The sequence below is a fragment of the Cutaneotrichosporon oleaginosum genome (assembly GCF_008065305.1).
Source record: "Cutaneotrichosporon oleaginosum strain ATCC 20508 chromosome Unknown ATCC20508_contig02, whole genome shotgun sequence".
Lineage (NCBI taxonomy): Eukaryota > Fungi > Basidiomycota > Tremellomycetes > Trichosporonales > Trichosporonaceae > Cutaneotrichosporon > Cutaneotrichosporon oleaginosum.
Window position 1 is genome coordinate 506,615 of NW_027072171.1, and position 15,406 is coordinate 522,020.

At 56.9% G+C, this 15,406-nt stretch overlaps 5 protein-coding genes across 5 annotated transcripts; 3 read left to right on the forward strand and 2 right to left on the reverse strand.

Annotated features, from left to right (window-relative positions):
- Positions 1-81: 81 nt before the first annotated feature.
- Positions 82-2,124, forward strand: COLE_01900 (uncharacterized protein; the record flags this gene model as incomplete). The annotated part of the gene is made up of 3 exons (XM_018424540.2): positions 82-725; positions 781-849; positions 894-2,124. 3 exons carry the CDS (start codon positions 82-84, stop codon positions 2,122-2,124), a joined length of 1,944 nt encoding a protein of 647 aa, XP_018275255.1.
- A 7,942-nt stretch (positions 2,125-10,066) lies between these two features.
- Positions 10,067-10,524, forward strand: COLE_01901 (uncharacterized protein; the record flags this gene model as incomplete). The annotated part of the gene is made up of 2 exons (XM_018424541.2): positions 10,067-10,450; positions 10,486-10,524. The coding sequence occupies 2 exons, from the start codon at positions 10,067-10,069 to the stop codon at positions 10,522-10,524; spliced, it is 423 nt and encodes a 140-aa protein (XP_018275256.1).
- A 58-nt stretch (positions 10,525-10,582) lies between these two features.
- Positions 10,583-11,272, reverse strand: COLE_01902 (uncharacterized protein; the record flags this gene model as incomplete). Its single annotated transcript, XM_018424542.2, has 3 exons — positions 10,583-10,816; positions 10,849-10,958; positions 10,990-11,272. The coding sequence occupies 3 exons, from the start codon at positions 11,270-11,272 to the stop codon at positions 10,583-10,585; spliced, it is 627 nt and encodes a 208-aa protein (XP_018275257.1).
- A 314-nt stretch (positions 11,273-11,586) lies between these two features.
- COLE_01903 (uncharacterized protein) lies at positions 11,587-12,697 on the reverse strand (the record flags this gene model as incomplete). The annotated part of the gene is made up of 2 exons (XM_018427036.2): positions 11,587-12,621; positions 12,659-12,697. The coding sequence occupies 2 exons, from the start codon at positions 12,695-12,697 to the stop codon at positions 11,587-11,589; spliced, it is 1,074 nt and encodes a 357-aa protein (XP_018275258.1).
- A 392-nt stretch (positions 12,698-13,089) lies between these two features.
- On the forward strand, positions 13,090-15,152 carry COLE_01904 (uncharacterized protein; the record flags this gene model as incomplete). The annotated part of the gene is made up of 11 exons (XM_018424543.2): positions 13,090-13,226; positions 13,268-13,359; positions 13,395-13,569; positions 13,611-13,669; positions 13,887-14,003; positions 14,039-14,257; positions 14,294-14,338; positions 14,372-14,466; positions 14,503-14,607; positions 14,643-14,725; positions 14,771-15,152. 11 exons carry the CDS (start codon positions 13,090-13,092, stop codon positions 15,150-15,152), a joined length of 1,509 nt encoding a protein of 502 aa, XP_018275259.1.
- Positions 15,153-15,406: the final 254 nt, after the last annotated feature.

Below are 15,406 nucleotides of genomic sequence, written 5' to 3' on the forward strand. Positions count from 1 at the left end.
CCAGTTCCCGCTCGCCATCGAGGCGATGGGCTAGGTTCCCGATTACAATCGAGCCGCTTTCTCGATACCCCACCTCTGCCCATGTCCAACAACAATCGCCGCGTGTCGACCAAGCGGCGGCTCTCCCTGATCAACGACGACGCGGACAAGCGTCAAAGGTCAGAGGATAGCCACATGTCCATAGGTCGCTCCGCTATTTCCTCTCGAGGGGATGGCGCCGCGACGCCCCCCGCTGCCTCTTCGTCTTCATCCCTGGAACAAGAGCCTGGCCCAGGTGAATCTGGCTCGCTGTCGGCGTCACCGACCTCTTCGGACGGTGGAGAAGAAGCCTCTCGCGCTGCCCCCCGCCCTTCCACCTCGGCACCTCGGGCTCCGACATGGCAGACTGATGCCCCAACCCCTGATCAACGACAGTGGCCGCGTGAACAACGGACCAACTTGCGTGCCAGCGATGACAACCGCGAAGACCGCAATCGTGACCATCCCGACTCTCGTGGGACTGTCCCGTCTCGCCCAAGTGGCTCAGCTCACCATGAAGATCGCCGCAGCCCATCTGGAGGCGCCTACGCCAACCAGCTTGTGCAGCCGCCTCCCAAGACACAAGCGGCTTTCGTCGGTAAGCTCTACTCCATGCTTGAAGACGACAAGACCCGCAGGTCGGGCCTGCTCCACTGGTCGCAAGACGGCTCGTCATTTGTGTGCCCAAACCCCACCGAGTTCTCAAAGTAGGTTGAGCGACCTGCGTTGTACTTTAGTTGCGGCGACTGACTCTGTCCACAGGGAAGTGTTGCCAAACTATTTCAAACACAACAACTGGCAATCGTTTGTTCGGCAACTCAACATGTATTCGTCAGTCCACACTGCATCGTCCTCGCTCTTCGCTTACACGACAGGTTTAACAAGGTTTCAGACCTGTACTCGACAGCCAACGCCGACCCACAGGCTTGGGAATTTCGGCATCCTCTCTTCCGACGGGGCGAGCCTCATCTTCTGGCCAGTATCAAACGCAAATCCAACCGTCAGAATCAAGACGTCCCTCACTCCTCTACCCATCCGACGACGTCACCCAACGAGGACGAAACGAAGCCCATAGTGTGGAACTCGACTGCTCACGCTGTTCCTCGCTACTCCCCACCCACCCGTGATTATCCATCCTCTGCCCGCTCATACTTTGGCCAGCCCCGCCCCCCATCAAGGGAGTTCGACGCGAATCTGCCATCGATGGGGACTACTAGCTCGCTGCCCCCTCATGGTCGCCAATACCACAGCGAGTCGTCTGTCACACGGTCAGAGACTGCCTTCCCTCAAGCCAACTCCAGTCGTCTCGGCGTGAATGACACACTCAGTAACCAGGTGTCGTCACTGCAAGACACGGTCAACAGGCTGCACCATGCCCTCGGCACCGAGCGAGCGGACAATGCTCGTAACAACATGGAGCTTACCTCCATTCTGTTGGAGCAGACGCGCATGCTTCTTGAATGCGACGGACAGTTGCGTTTGCCTCGAGAGGCTCTGCAACGACAGTATGAGGATCTTCTGGCGCGGCGTGATGGTATCGACCGGCTCAACGTCTCTGAGGCCCTCAGCAGCATGGCAAATGCGCGAAGGATCCCAACGGCTCCTGCGGCGCCTCTGGACCACAGCCGCCCAGCCACCAGTTACGAGCCCCCACGCCCGACCTCGGGATACGAGCAACGACCTCCATCAGGCTATGATCAGCGCCCGCTTTCCGGTTACGCTCATCACGCCCCAAGCCCTTACGATCAACCACACCGAGTGCTGCAGCCTCCATTGGGCGACCCCAGGGACGGGCGCATTCTGCACACCTCTGCGTCCTTATCCCGCCGCCCACCATCGCCAACTTTTGACCGTCGCCCAGCAACGATTGACCATGCCAGCAACTACTCGCCTCGTGCATATCCGGCCCCTCAGCGGGGGATAGGGTTCGCCGAGTTCCGGTATCGCGCTCCTCCTATCGATGGACCTCATGTGCGCGAACGTGATCGTGATCGTGACCTACCTCCATCCCGCGGTGGCCTCCCGCGTCGGCTCACCGATCCCCCGGTGTCAGTGGAAGACGCTCCCGACCAGCCCAAAACATCTCTCCGTAATCTTCTCCACTAGTTTCTTCCCCGTGCAACCCGTAGTCCCCATTTCCCTCCCCCCCCCCCCCCCCCCCCCCCCCACCGCTTCCTGCACCATCGAGTTCGTCTGGGACGCCAATACACACGACGTGCGCTTCCCTGATTCACTCGACACGGACTACTACTGTTTCAACTACGACCTGCAATACGCACCGCCAGGCAGCGTGGAGCGCTGCCGGCCACGACAATGTGACGACCCAGCAAAGCACAAATCGACAGGACTACCGCCACAAGAGGACCATTGAGCCACAGACCAGGCCCATTTTGCCCTCCATGTGGTTGCCCTCCTCCGCTTACAATACACGACGCCCAGCGGGCTGTTCTGCTGTGACTACATCCTCCATAATAACGAATGCATGCACTTTACACTGCCCCAGCCCAAGGGCAAATTTTACCACGCACAAAGAGCCGGCGAGATTGAGCGTCATGCAATGTGATATCGTTTGTGCCACTTGACAGACATGAGACGCGCCTGACTCGAGGAGACGAAGTTACCATCTCGGCCTGGCATGATCCGCATGATCCGCGACCTGTTCGTGTTTCTCAGCGACGCAAAGCGATATACGGACTCATGTTTCATGAGCACGATGAGCATTGATCCAGGAAGCATGTGGTTATTGAGGGTACTCAAGTGGTGACCTCGTTGGGGAGCTCCAAGCTTGGAAGGGTACCTTTGTGCCTGCTTTCGGTCAGTCGTGTTCCTCGGGCCAATACCTGCGGAAAAGGCACGGTCAGGCACGGTAAGGCCTTTGTTGGCCACACAGTGGCGCCCGTGGAACATGACGCCCATGTTCCTCCCGGTGACCGAATAATGCTGGAAGAGCGGCGTTCGCCGCGTTACGAGAGGAACGAACTCAAGGGGGGCAGGGCTGCGGAGGCCACACTTTTCGGCGGCTGAAGGTGACCTCAGCAGTATGGCGATTATGGCGAGAGGCGAAGCGAGCGGCCCTGCTGCGCTGTCCCAAGATGATCACAGGAAACCGAAATTTGCGCACTGCGTGACGACTGCTCGTGTGGTCGTGGTGAGTAATCCCACCACTATTGTTTCGTAGTGGGCCAGTGTCGGGGTCCGCCAAACATGTCGAAGTTGGAAACGTGTCGCGACAAGCCGGTCATGCTGAGATATCGTGGGCCACTAGCTCCCTACGCGCGTCGCAAGACATGAGGGCAAAGCTGGAGTGCCACATATCCGCTGCGGGCAACAACGGAGCGGAAGCGGAGGTGGTCGCTGCAACCAAATGGGGTCTTAGTAGTACTACATGGTTGTGGTCTGGCTTGAGCGTCAGGCGTCGGCGTTCTACCTAGAAGCAAGGTATGACGCCCACAAGCTCTGAGGTAGGCGGTACACCCCGCATGATGACCGTCACCTTCGCCACAGTGAGCCCTCTGTTTCTGTCATAAGGACTCCGATGAATTTGCCGCAGCAGTAGATAATAATAACTCAAGCCACATGTCAGTTCTCGCGAGCAAATCGCAGATGACCCCTGGGGCGCAACAGCGCCTGAGCTTTGTTGTGGTTAGAAGGATCCGGGTGAGCCGCGACTTCATCTGCTCGTCAGGCTTCGTTCTCCATCCATTTTTTCGAACAGCATTGGGACCCTTGTGGTGCGTGCTCGACGCGGATAGTGTTGTTGATAGAGGAGCATAGGCACCAGCCGCGCCGACGGAAGGGCGATGATCTCCGCCCCTGCGACATTCGAACCCACCCCCTCACTTGTATTTCTCCCTTCGCACAGTGCCATTTTCCTCCTTCTCTTTGACCTGTTCGCGCGAATGCAGCGCTGCCCCGTCCACTCGTACATGTGCAAACCGTGATGACATGTCTTACACTGCCTTTGGGCAGGAACCCGGACGTGCCTAATCATCGTGCCTTCGGTGTGACCCTTACTGGCTCCCCTCATCCCCGGCTGAGCACCATACCAGAAACTCAGTTAAATCGTCCCGCACCATCTGGATTCATGGGCAACATGTTCCTAGGGCGAGGACGGCGGGCTGGAGGGAGACGGGAGGACAGACTTGATGACCGATTGTCATGGCACTCGGTCGCGTGGGCTGCTGGATGAAGGCAAGCGCGACATTCAGCGTGGGCAGCTAGGATCTGCCTACCATCGTCGGCAGCAGCTGTCGGGGTGACTGACCGCGACGATCAACTCGCTTAGAAAGTGGGGCTGAGATGACGCGTTGAGTGCGCCCAGGGATTGCCTGCAGATCGCAAACCCCTCAACCCTTGCAGATGGTAACCTGCGGCCTGAAGGAGGGTAGGAGGAATTGGAACGGGCAGTCGTTTGCCGGAGCGATCACACGGGAGATGCAGGAGCCTTGGCAGATGGCAGAGGCTTGGGTGGTGAACGGCATGATATTGAGGTACTGTACATCACGTGCCTGGGCGGGACCGGCTGTGTGGTCTATTGATCGCCGACCGATCTGCTCCATGACACCAACATGGTGCAGCGCACCCGTTAGCTCTTGTCCACGAATACCAACCCCAAGTAACTCTCGCACGGTAATGCGAGATGGAGCAGAGGTACGATAATGGGAAAGTTGCAGCAACATGAAGGTGGGAGTCGTGCCTATCTCTCGCAATATATCCCGATCATGGCCGTGTCTTGCCGAGTGCACTGTCGGCCATCTGCCCATGACGACATGACGTACGATCACCATGTCTCTGCATTCCTGTGCATCGCCCGCAACGCAACGTCAGCCATACAGGTGATACTCTGTGGCGTCGCAAAGAGACGGCACGGACACATACGATAGTGACCGCAACTACGCTGCTGCAAATGAAACCCGCCCGACCAGCCGGTACATCTTATTGCATCTTTTCTACACTCACGTCACCGATTGATCCACGATTCAATCACGGCTGCATGAGCATCTAGCCTACATCTGCAACCAACTGGTATCTCTCCCTGCCCCGGGAAAATGGGCAGTATGTTCCGGGAACACCAATCTTGAGGGGGGTTCAAAATACTTTTGGGCCATCAATGACCCCATCCACTCTGAGCTGTGAGTATGGCTCTTCCACCTGTTAACAAGCGGTCTGGCGCCGCTCCTGCATCGGAATAATGGTCCTGAACTCGCGACCGCTCCACGCGTTGACCTGGGTGTGTGCGGAGACCGCCGCCTTTCACCTACCGCGGCTGTGGCCCAAGTACGGGATGCTTTGGAATGCATCGGTTCTCGCCCTTCATTGCCCTGCCATGGAATGGATGGGTCAATCTGATCAAGCCATCCACTTCTGTCGCGCTGACTTAAATAGGGAAAGGAGCGATACAATTTGACACGGCACAACAGGTTGTTTCGCCATCCAATTACAGGATGAGAGTGAGGAGTGCGCTACCCAACTCAGTCGCCAGACGTGCAACACCCTCTAATGCCACACCCTCAACGAGCCAGCAACATAGCACAAACAATTGTTAACATTGCTCACTTCCTCTGTGCGGTAGTCGAAACAACGAGTCGTAGGTTTCTCTGCCTTCCATCTCGTATCTCGGCGCCGCCACTTACCTGAAGTGAGCTTGCATGATGCTGCTCTTGAGTGTTTTCCCCCAAATCGAGGGGATACATTCCCCGATATTGTGGCTAGCGTTCAACCGCTCTGACATCGCATGCAAAAGCTGGGAGGACCAATTGCGACAAGACTTCTCTGAGCGTGGCTGGTCACATCGTGTTTTCTCTTACGGTCAAAACCGTCATAAGATTCTCCACAACCTATTGGGGCAACCTTACGAAGGCAAGTAGTTCGTGTCCCTAGTGAGCTGCGCAGCTATTGGCGCCAAGTACACAGGCATCTAGTACACAGGCAATAAACACAGCGAAGTAGACAGTGGGAAGCTTACCAGCAGACCATGTTTGATCTAAGTCGCTGAGACTCAAGGCGGATGAGGACCTAGCAAAGTGGGGGAATTTTCCACACCACATCACCGACGAGCGAATTAATGTAAACGCCGTCCGCCCATTACCTCGGTGGTTCAGCGTTCCCTTGACCACATTGGTTGGGTGGAAGTGCTCGCTGAGCCGCAACGATTATTTCCACAGCCCACGGAAATGTGCGTCTGTGTGGATTTGTCCGACACGACCTGGAGCCACCCAGGAGGAAGGACACGCAAGGCCAACGACGCGTGTGGCGTGAGTGGCCGTGGCGACCCTCGGATCTATCCGACCTGAACAACATCACTATGCGACATATCTGGGGAAGCGACCTGCGTTCGTCCGCTGAAGGATTGAGCCGTCCCTTGGTGGAGTGATACTTGTGTGAGGATCATTGGTCTCACTTTGCCGACAAGTCATGCGCATTCGAGATCCCGCCGTACAACGAGTCGACGGCAATATGGTCCTGGTATTTTCGCCCTCCTAGTCCCATGAACGGTCGTTTCTCCACCCCGTCCCAAGTGTCCTGTTAGCTATCCACTTTCATCCTTTAAGGTATCTTTCTTTGCGTCGCACTTTGGGCAAAGGAAGTCTCGCCAAAGGAAGTCTTGCTATCGCGCCGGCAGATGCGGTATGGTGGACTCAAGATCTACCCGAGGACCTTCGAAGGCATTCACCTCTCCCCTTTCCTCTCTCACCGCTCGTTTTGCCTCTCGCCAATGGCGGTTTGTCTCTTTTACTTGTACAGACGGTGAAGGCACATTTGCCAGTCCCAGCAAATCCTCTAACAGGTCAATGCCGGTATCAGCTGGCGCTCGCAATTTTGCGCCGCTCACCTTTTTGAATCCTCCCTTCTGTGGCGACAGCTGTACGAGCCCCGCAACTCTCATCACTCTGGTGAGCGGTTAGCCAGAGAACTGTGATGTCTGCTCCCCCTGGGGTGTGTATCAGGCCGCCTCGTATGGGTACCTTGCTTCGTCCGGCTTCGGTAGGTCCTTTGACACCAGTGGTTCAGGTATTTCTTGAGTGGGCTCTACCGCCTGTGGGACCAGGGCGCAAGGCAAGAGTAATGGTGCCGGTGAATGGCACGAAACAGAAGCGCGCCTACGCGAAACGCCGCTTTACTGATTCAAACTCGTCTCATAACCACGCGTGCATTTCTAACGCCGCCCTCTCGGCGGTCCCTTGTGTGAGTCTCAGCTCCGTGTTTGCTGGGGAAAATATTTCGACCAAATGATCCTCGAGTACAACATCCGCAGAGCCTCCGCTGAGGTAAGGGTGGGTTGCGAACAGTCCGTTCTCCAAGGTCTGATCCGAGGCATACCTTCACGCGGGCCCAGCAAGCCGTACACGGTTTCGCAGCCAGCTGCCACAAGCTTCGCGTGCTTTCACGTTTTGCGACTTTCCGCGATCCTCTGAGCCCTCTCCAATATTTCGTACCAGACCGCTACGCCTGTTCCGTTGACGGGTCGACTCCGACGTCACCACATACGCCAAACCGAGCTACTGTACTCAGGAATTCAGCTGCCTCCTTCTGCACTCCGCTGGACGTTGGATGCCCGCGCTCTGAGTGTAGGTTGTCGTCCGCCTTGTTACGCGAACGTCCAAGGGCAAGTCCTTCCTTCTCTGAAAAGGCGCACCCACTAGTGTTTCGGGCCTGGATACTGACCATCCATTTCTCTCCCAGCCTTGTCCTCTTGTAACGTCTCTCTACAACTGATGTACCACCCCACCAGGCCGCCACAACCCAAATCCCCACCGTGCATCTCATGCAACACTCACCCTCACACTAGTGCAGGCAATTCAGTAGTGCCTGCTGCGCCATTCTCGCGTCTTTTGGTGACAATAAATGCTGTCCTGCGGAGCAGCAACCCTGCAGTCGTACCTGTGCCTATTTCCGTCTTCTTCGACCTCACGACCGCTTCCCTCGCATGTCCTTCTGCAGCAACTGACATCTGCGCCTCAGCTTCTGTCACGAGTGCAGTGCCTGCGTGGGCCCCGAGTGACGCCTGAATCCGGCACGTTGGGTACAGCGACTCCCAGAAAGATGACAAATTCTAATCGTCCTACGCGCCCTTCTACCAACTTACTCCCAGCCACACTCCCTTTCACATCACGTCACGGCCAAGCGTAGCTAGCCGAACAACCTAAACGCGCGGGCCAACCTTCGCACCCTGCCGTCTCAGGCACTCAGGGCTTTTGTTGCCTTCTTCACCCTTCGCCGTCTTCCAGCGCCCGCCACCCACTCTCGTCATGGACTTCATCGCCGACTGCCACTTCGGGGTTGTCACGGTGGTCTGGGCTCAACAATACACATCGTACGTGATCCAAGCGAGGCGTTGCTCAGTGTGGCAGCTCCAGCCCTGGGTAGCGTTTCGCGACTAGTTTGATACCGTTTCATGCGTGTTTCACGGAGATTGATCGCCAGCATCGCACAAGTGAGGAGCATCTGACGCACGCATTCTGTGCTGCCCGTGTGGCAGTCGAAAATGATCCGTGGGAGTGGATCGCGGCCTCTGGACCTAACCATATTGCGAACTTAACCATTGGAAGCCAGAAGGCTTGAGGGACGCCCGCATCGTAACACCCTCGTCTCTCGTTGATCCGCTGGCGGAGAATACACTCAATGAACAATAAACACACGGTCGGTCAGATTAACCACATAAACGGTACTCACAGCGTGCTGACGACGCCAGAGAACGTAGTAGCCCAACAGCAACTCTCCCGTCTTGGCGGCGAAATTGCTCAGTCGATGGAACGTGTCGTGTTGATGGTGCTGCGCTTGGCTAGTAATGGGCAATGTTTCGTACAATCGGGCGACGTTCGGCTGAACGTTGGGCTACAAAGCACTGGTTATTTCATGAGGGCGGGACCGCCGTGCAAGAATCAGTCGGTCGATGCGAACACTAACTACCGACCAAGCCAGAAAGCGAAATTTCATCCGCACTTGTAAGAGGGGCTAGTTTCCTCGCCAGAAGCTATCTCGCTGCAGGCCGGAGTCTTTGATGCTAGATTAGCAATTCCGTTGCGGTTGTCCGGCGCAAAATGCAAGACAGCTCTTCCTTTAAATGACAACGGGATCAGTGAGGTTGTGGCGATCTTCGTCCCATCTCTCCCTCTTTGCTCCTTGCACAAGCGCTTAGCAGGGGCGCATGGCCGCATGTATCAAAGCGTAGAAATTCGAGGGTAGGTTGTGAAAACTCTTAGTCATATAATTGATTTGAGAAGCAAGCGGTGTTAACTGAAGGCACATCCATTCCGCAATGCCAGGCGAGCGACCTCGATCGACCTCACAATCTCGAACTACCACGCCCGCCAGTCGACATAAGATAGGCGGCGAATTCTTGTCCAGTTGTGACTACTTTAAGTTGGCGACGTATTGTGGGTGCCATTGACAGTGGGTCGCGTTTGCTGAGCATTAGGAGTTTCTCTTACCCTCAGCTAGCTGGTCGGTCTCATGCAGTTGCAGTTGTGGCGGGCTTGTCTACCTCGTCTCCTTTGCGGCTATCTCTACCGGGAAGAGCTGAGAGTCCAGACTAGCTGCCGCCGTTTCGCAATCTATTGGGCCTCATGTGATGGGGAAACGGTCGCCCATCCTGAGCACCCTGGTCGCTGCGGGCTCCATCTCTTGTTCTTGGCTTGACTGTACAATGGATCACTTTTCCGCCAGCTTGAAAGACAACAATGGAGCCTCTTGGCTGGCTGTAGAGTCCCGGACGCCAACGCCAGCCTTCGGTCTGCATGTCCCCATAATCAGTCCCAGCGACTTGCACTCCTAATTCGGAACCCTCCACCCACCGCGCCATCTGAATGTGCTTCCATGCTTACACCCCTTGCCAGATTTCGGCACAGAGATCTACCCTCGAGATTGAGCGCCACGCGGTCTTTCATCGGTCTCCATGCTTGGTGGTGAATGCTGTCACATGACCGCTTACCACATTATCTCTGACCACATCTCGGCAGACCGGCAATTAACCGCCGATCACCGACATGGCCTCTCGCAAGCCATGTACAAATGCCAGCTTGACGCAATGCGTCTCTCGTCGCTCAACATGATCCCTTCAGTCACAGGCGTGCCCGTACCCCCGGCAGTGGTAAAGTTTATCGAAGACTTTTACCGTATCTCGGATGAGGAGGACTACGACCATTATGCTGCTCAGTTCACGGAGGATGTCACCTTTCACGTGCATCAGCCTGCCGTGGGCCGGGATTCTATCCGCAAGCGCCGTTCGCTTGTCAAGGAGACCTTCACACATATGGCGCACCACTACCAGCACATCTTCTGCGCGGACCCAAACATCGCGTACGTTGTAGGTACACTCGACTTCGACCGTATCGTGGACGGCAAGCAGGCGCGCGACATTGATTGGGTTGCGCGCATCACGTTCAATGGGCAGCTCGAAAACCTCAAGATCCGTGACTACTACGTCTGGGTGGTGAGGAAAAGACGTCTCGCCCAGCTGATTCACAGCACTACCCCGCAATTGAGCTCCCGCGCAGCAAAGGCTAAGACAGTACTAGGTATTATGCGAGGACAAGAGTTGACTGCCATGCATCTACTGCATCGGTTATGCCAGCGGGATGCCCGCCTTACCCTTGTCCAGTTGGTACACCTGGGACAAGCGGTCGTACGCCTCCTTTACATCCATAACCCTTTTCCGTGCGGTCTCGACCTCGTCTGCCGGGAGATCTAGCATAAGCTGCGCCACACTCTTACTTTTGAAGAAGGCGTTTTCGCGATTGTACAATGGGCGCGCAGCATACTGTTCATCCGTCTCTCCGGCCGCGGGCACCTTGAACACCTGCCGTCAGTTCTATTCAGCTGCGTACGCACTTCCTCCAGGATCTTGATGTCGTGGGGGATCGCGAACGCGTCCCGCGTGTCCTCGTAAGTGAAAAGATAGTAGAAGTTGTCAAAGCCTGACCAGGTGATGCCAGAGAGACCTGCGATGAGCTTCCTTCGACAACAACGCACATAGGGAGCATGGCTCGTGCGTGGCGAAGAACACGCAGTCCTTGGGGTCGGGATGATTATCAAGTGCGTAGAACTGTTGAATGCAGTTGATCTCGCCGTGCAGCAGCGGTGAGGCAGTCTCGTGGTTGGTCGCGGCGAGGACTAGCCCAAGGTCAGACTTGCGCAATATGGCGGCACCAAACACCTTGCACCCGCTTCGCACGCCGTCCGCGGTCAGCGGTATGATCGCATCGGTCGTGGTGCGAAGAAGCGCGTCAAGGAGGGCGGAGGGAGAGTGCGACATCACGGGAGTGGGGAAGAGCACATCGCGCAACCCTTGTTAAAAGTGGTCAGAGAGGAAGAGCAGTTGGAGGTGGGCAGCCAACGACAACGGTCGGTGGAGGTATCATCCCGCAGCTTGCCGCACTCGCCACCTTCGGTTGCAGCCGATCTGCGATCTCATCGGCGAACGTCCCACTCTCCATGCTGAGTGCTCGGGCGGCGAAGTCCACTGCAGACGTCAATGCTGGGAGGCTGCTTCCAGCGTGTCAAGTATGCCTCTACATTGCTGATATGTGCATGTCTACTATCCTACTGTGCTACACTGACTAACAAGACCTAGAATCCTGCGCCCCCACTCAGTCCGACGTGTGCGACGCTGCGTGCGCCCGAGCCTGCGCCGGAGTCGTCCTTACGCCAGATGCCAGCAATCGCACGCTCGCCCTTCCACCACAGGCGACCGACGCGAACAAACTCGCGAGCTGTGATCTCGCCGAGACCCAGCATGATGCCGTTGACAAAAGGCAGGACAAGGTTGATACCGAGGGCGGCCAACACACGCTTGGCTGTGAGCCCTCCTGGTGCAGTGAAGATGGAGAGGGTCAGCGACGGGGTCGCGTTGGCAGGGTCGGGCTGGGGCGCTGCGCCAACTGCCTGGCTGACCGCGTCAGACGTCGGCGTGATGCCGGCCGGAAGTGGGACAGTCTCCTTCTTGCCCTCGTTCTTGCTCTCGACGGCTTTGGGCCTGGCCTTCTCTGGCGACGACGAGCCTCCGGACCTGGATGAGCCGTCCGAGGCGGAACCAGTAGGCGCAGTGTGCGACGCGGAGATGTCTTCAATTGACGAATGAGGGGCGCTCAGCTCCTCCCACGCTGTGCTAGGTGGTGCGGACGGCGATGAGGCTACGTCCTCGGCCTTAGGCTTGACCATCTCCCACGCCTCACGCGTCTTCTTGTCTCGCTCTTCGGCCGCAGCACGCTTGTGCGCCGGCACAGTCACACGCGAGGGCGAGTTCTCGAGAACGATCGCGAGCTTGGCAAGCTCGGCGATCTCCTTCTCAGCCGCCTTCTTGGCGTCGGCGGCCTTTTTGGCCTCGTCCTTCTTGGCCTTCTCCGCAGCCTCCTTGTCGGCCTCGAACTTGGCGCGCGTCTCCTCTGCCTTCTTGCGCGCCTCGTCTGCTTCGGCGCGCCATTGAGCCAGATTGGCTTCGTACGTTGGCTTCCAGTCATCCCCACCCTCACCCTCACCCTCGCCCTCGCCCTCGCCTTCAGCCTCCTCCCCAGCCCCGTCGGCCTTGGTGACCGGGGTGGAGGCTTTCTCGGACTCGGGGCGCGGCTCTGGGGCGGGCATGGAGAACGAGCTGTCGAACGCAGCCTAGATTGTCAGTGACCTGTGTGAGAGAATTACTCACAGCGAGGGTATCCTCGATGCCAGAGTTGTTGTCAGACATGTTGGGAAGGGGGATGAGTGACAAAGAGGGAGTAGCTGAGATCGAGAGCGAGGTTACTGGCCGCGTCGACCAACCGGCCCTCTCCGTCCCTGCGATTGGCACTTGTTCCCCGCCGCATTGCGCTATGCTTCCGTGCGTCCTTCCGCTCCCTTCCCTAGTTCCTCGGCCCCTGTGACATTATTAAAGTCCTAATCACAGTGAATACGCCATACAAATCCGGGGTCTCCGCGATATGCGTTTCACAACAAGCACACGCTCTCAGAAATCAGAAATTAGTGGAGCAGTTGACTCGTGTGCTCTCAACAACCTTCTCTCTCGATCTCTCGATCTCTTCCACTCTTCTACTCTTCTCTCACATCTCTTCACTCCTATTACTACATACGCCAGGCAAAATGCCTGTATGTCCCATCTGTGACACAGACTTCGATGCCGGCCATCCCGACTTCGAGGCTCACGTTCACTCCCACTTCGATCAAGATGGGGACAACGCATCCGCCCATGACGACGACATCGAGATTATTGGAAGCATGTACGTCTATTTCATCTGCCAGCCACCTCTAACTTTTGCAGTGGTCCTCGAAGCGTGGAGTGCTTTATCTGCGGCGCCCATCTGACGGGTCTGGGCGAAGCACACCAGAACGCCCACGTCTCTGCTTGCCTCGGCGAGTCCACCTCGAGAGGTTGCTCTGACCATCAGATAGGCGGGAAAGGACCGACCACTTCGAGGCTCAGTCTCTCTACTCTTCCGAAGATGAGGAGAGCACGCAGCAGAACGGTCGCAAGGCGAGGAGCGCCGCTGGCGTGTTATGGGATGGTAAGGTGTTCGCAAGCCAGAGGAAGGGGAAGGATGCAAGAGTTGAGGGCGACAGGTGGTGAGTCGTCTCAACGCGGGGACAGCCATTCTGACAACCAGGTGGGATCCTGTTCGTGGAGGGCTTTCAACTCACGATCTGCCGCCGAACTTCTCGCCTGGTGAGTGTCAATGACCTCTAAATCCATGATCAATTGCAACGGCTCCCGATATCCGCCTGCCACATGTACCACCTTCCTTGGGCATCACCCACCAAACCCCTCCCTCACGGGGCCAGTTGGATCCATGCCTTGGGCTCTTGACCTCGGCCCAGCCCTCGGGTACACGTCAAAATCACTCTAATACAATTTTCTATCAGAGCCCTACGCTGACTTATAGGCATCGTGCTTGCTCTCAAAGAGCTTCTGCTCCGCTCAGTGAAGAGCAAGGAAACGCGGCGTGCCGTGTTGTCCCGCCATGCCGTGCACATTAAAGGCGCCTTTGGCTTTGATGGCTGTAAGCTCACTCCTCGTGACCGCCGCTGACTACAGCCTGGGGATGTGGATACCGTAATGCCGAGATGTCGATTGCTTCGCTACTTTTGCTCCCTAATTCGCCTTACACTTCACTATTTTCCGGGGAGAGCGAGCCCTCTGTACGCACCATCCAGAACTGGATCAATGAAGCCTGGCGCGCCGGGTATGATCCTGCTGGGCGGGCCCACTTCAAGGGCAAGATCGTGGGAACGTCTAAGTGGATCGGGCCATCCGGTATGCGCTGAGAGGCAACCAGACGCTTACAGCTAGACCTGTACGCAATGTTCTCATACCTAGGCGTCCCCTGTACCGTCTGTATGTACTCACCAACTTCGTTACTGATCCCAGATGACTTCCCCAAGCCCGCCGACCGCTCCGTTCCTGCGATGTCCCACCCGGAGCCATCCTACGACATCCTACTGCGTTGGGTCAAGCGATATTACGTGAGCCATAGGTGCGGCTGATTAGCTAAGACACAGAACACCATCGACCCGGACCTTCAGGAAGATGGGGAGAACTCTGATAGCTTTCTGTGCAACACGCCGCCTGTTAGGATCTCTGATCAGCTCCCCCTTATGCTCCAGGTACGCTCATGCACGTACACGCAGGTTGACCGTAGCACAACGGTCACTCCCGCACGATCGTAGGATACGAGGAGGACTTCCGCGGACGGACCAAACTCCTCCTGCTAGACCCTGGAAAGTATGTGTACAGACGCTCGGGGATCGTCAAGGCTGATCCAGGAAGGGCCATTCCCAAACATGTGCGCGAGGACGGGCTGAAGCTCTTGAAGGATGAGCGTACTAGGGCGTCCTCGACACCGGTCTCCGCACTGGAAAGTGCGTCCGACGACAGGGCAAACGAAGACGGAACCAACAAGATTCGCGAGGGTGCCGATGCCGCCCAGCCAACGTCGGATGACGAAGTGGGACCGGACGGGTGGGTCAAGCGCAAGATAAAGAAACCCAAGTCCGGCAGCGCATTGAGCACGTCGCTATCAGTTTTCCGCATGAAGCCGCAACGGGAGCAAAAGGAGTTCCAAGTGCTGGCATTTCCGGGCACTGAGTTGCTCTCCCTGGAACAGCGCGCGGATCGCCGCAAGCCCAAGTCCGTGAGAGTCATAGTGTGAAGATTGAGCCGACCCGCGCTTTGTCTGAACTACGCGAAGCGCTGTACACTGAAAGACTGGCCTTGTATGTGCGCCTCGGTTGTACTGTGAGTACAAACGTGCGCCGGTGCCAACGTGCGTCTGAAACTGACGCGTAGGTGTGCCATGCGGACGGCGCCAAGAGACGACGCGTCGAACGCGTCGAGGTGTTTCATTGCATTTCATATCACGTCATTTGATCAATCGGACTCTGCTCCCGCCGTGGGGACGTATCA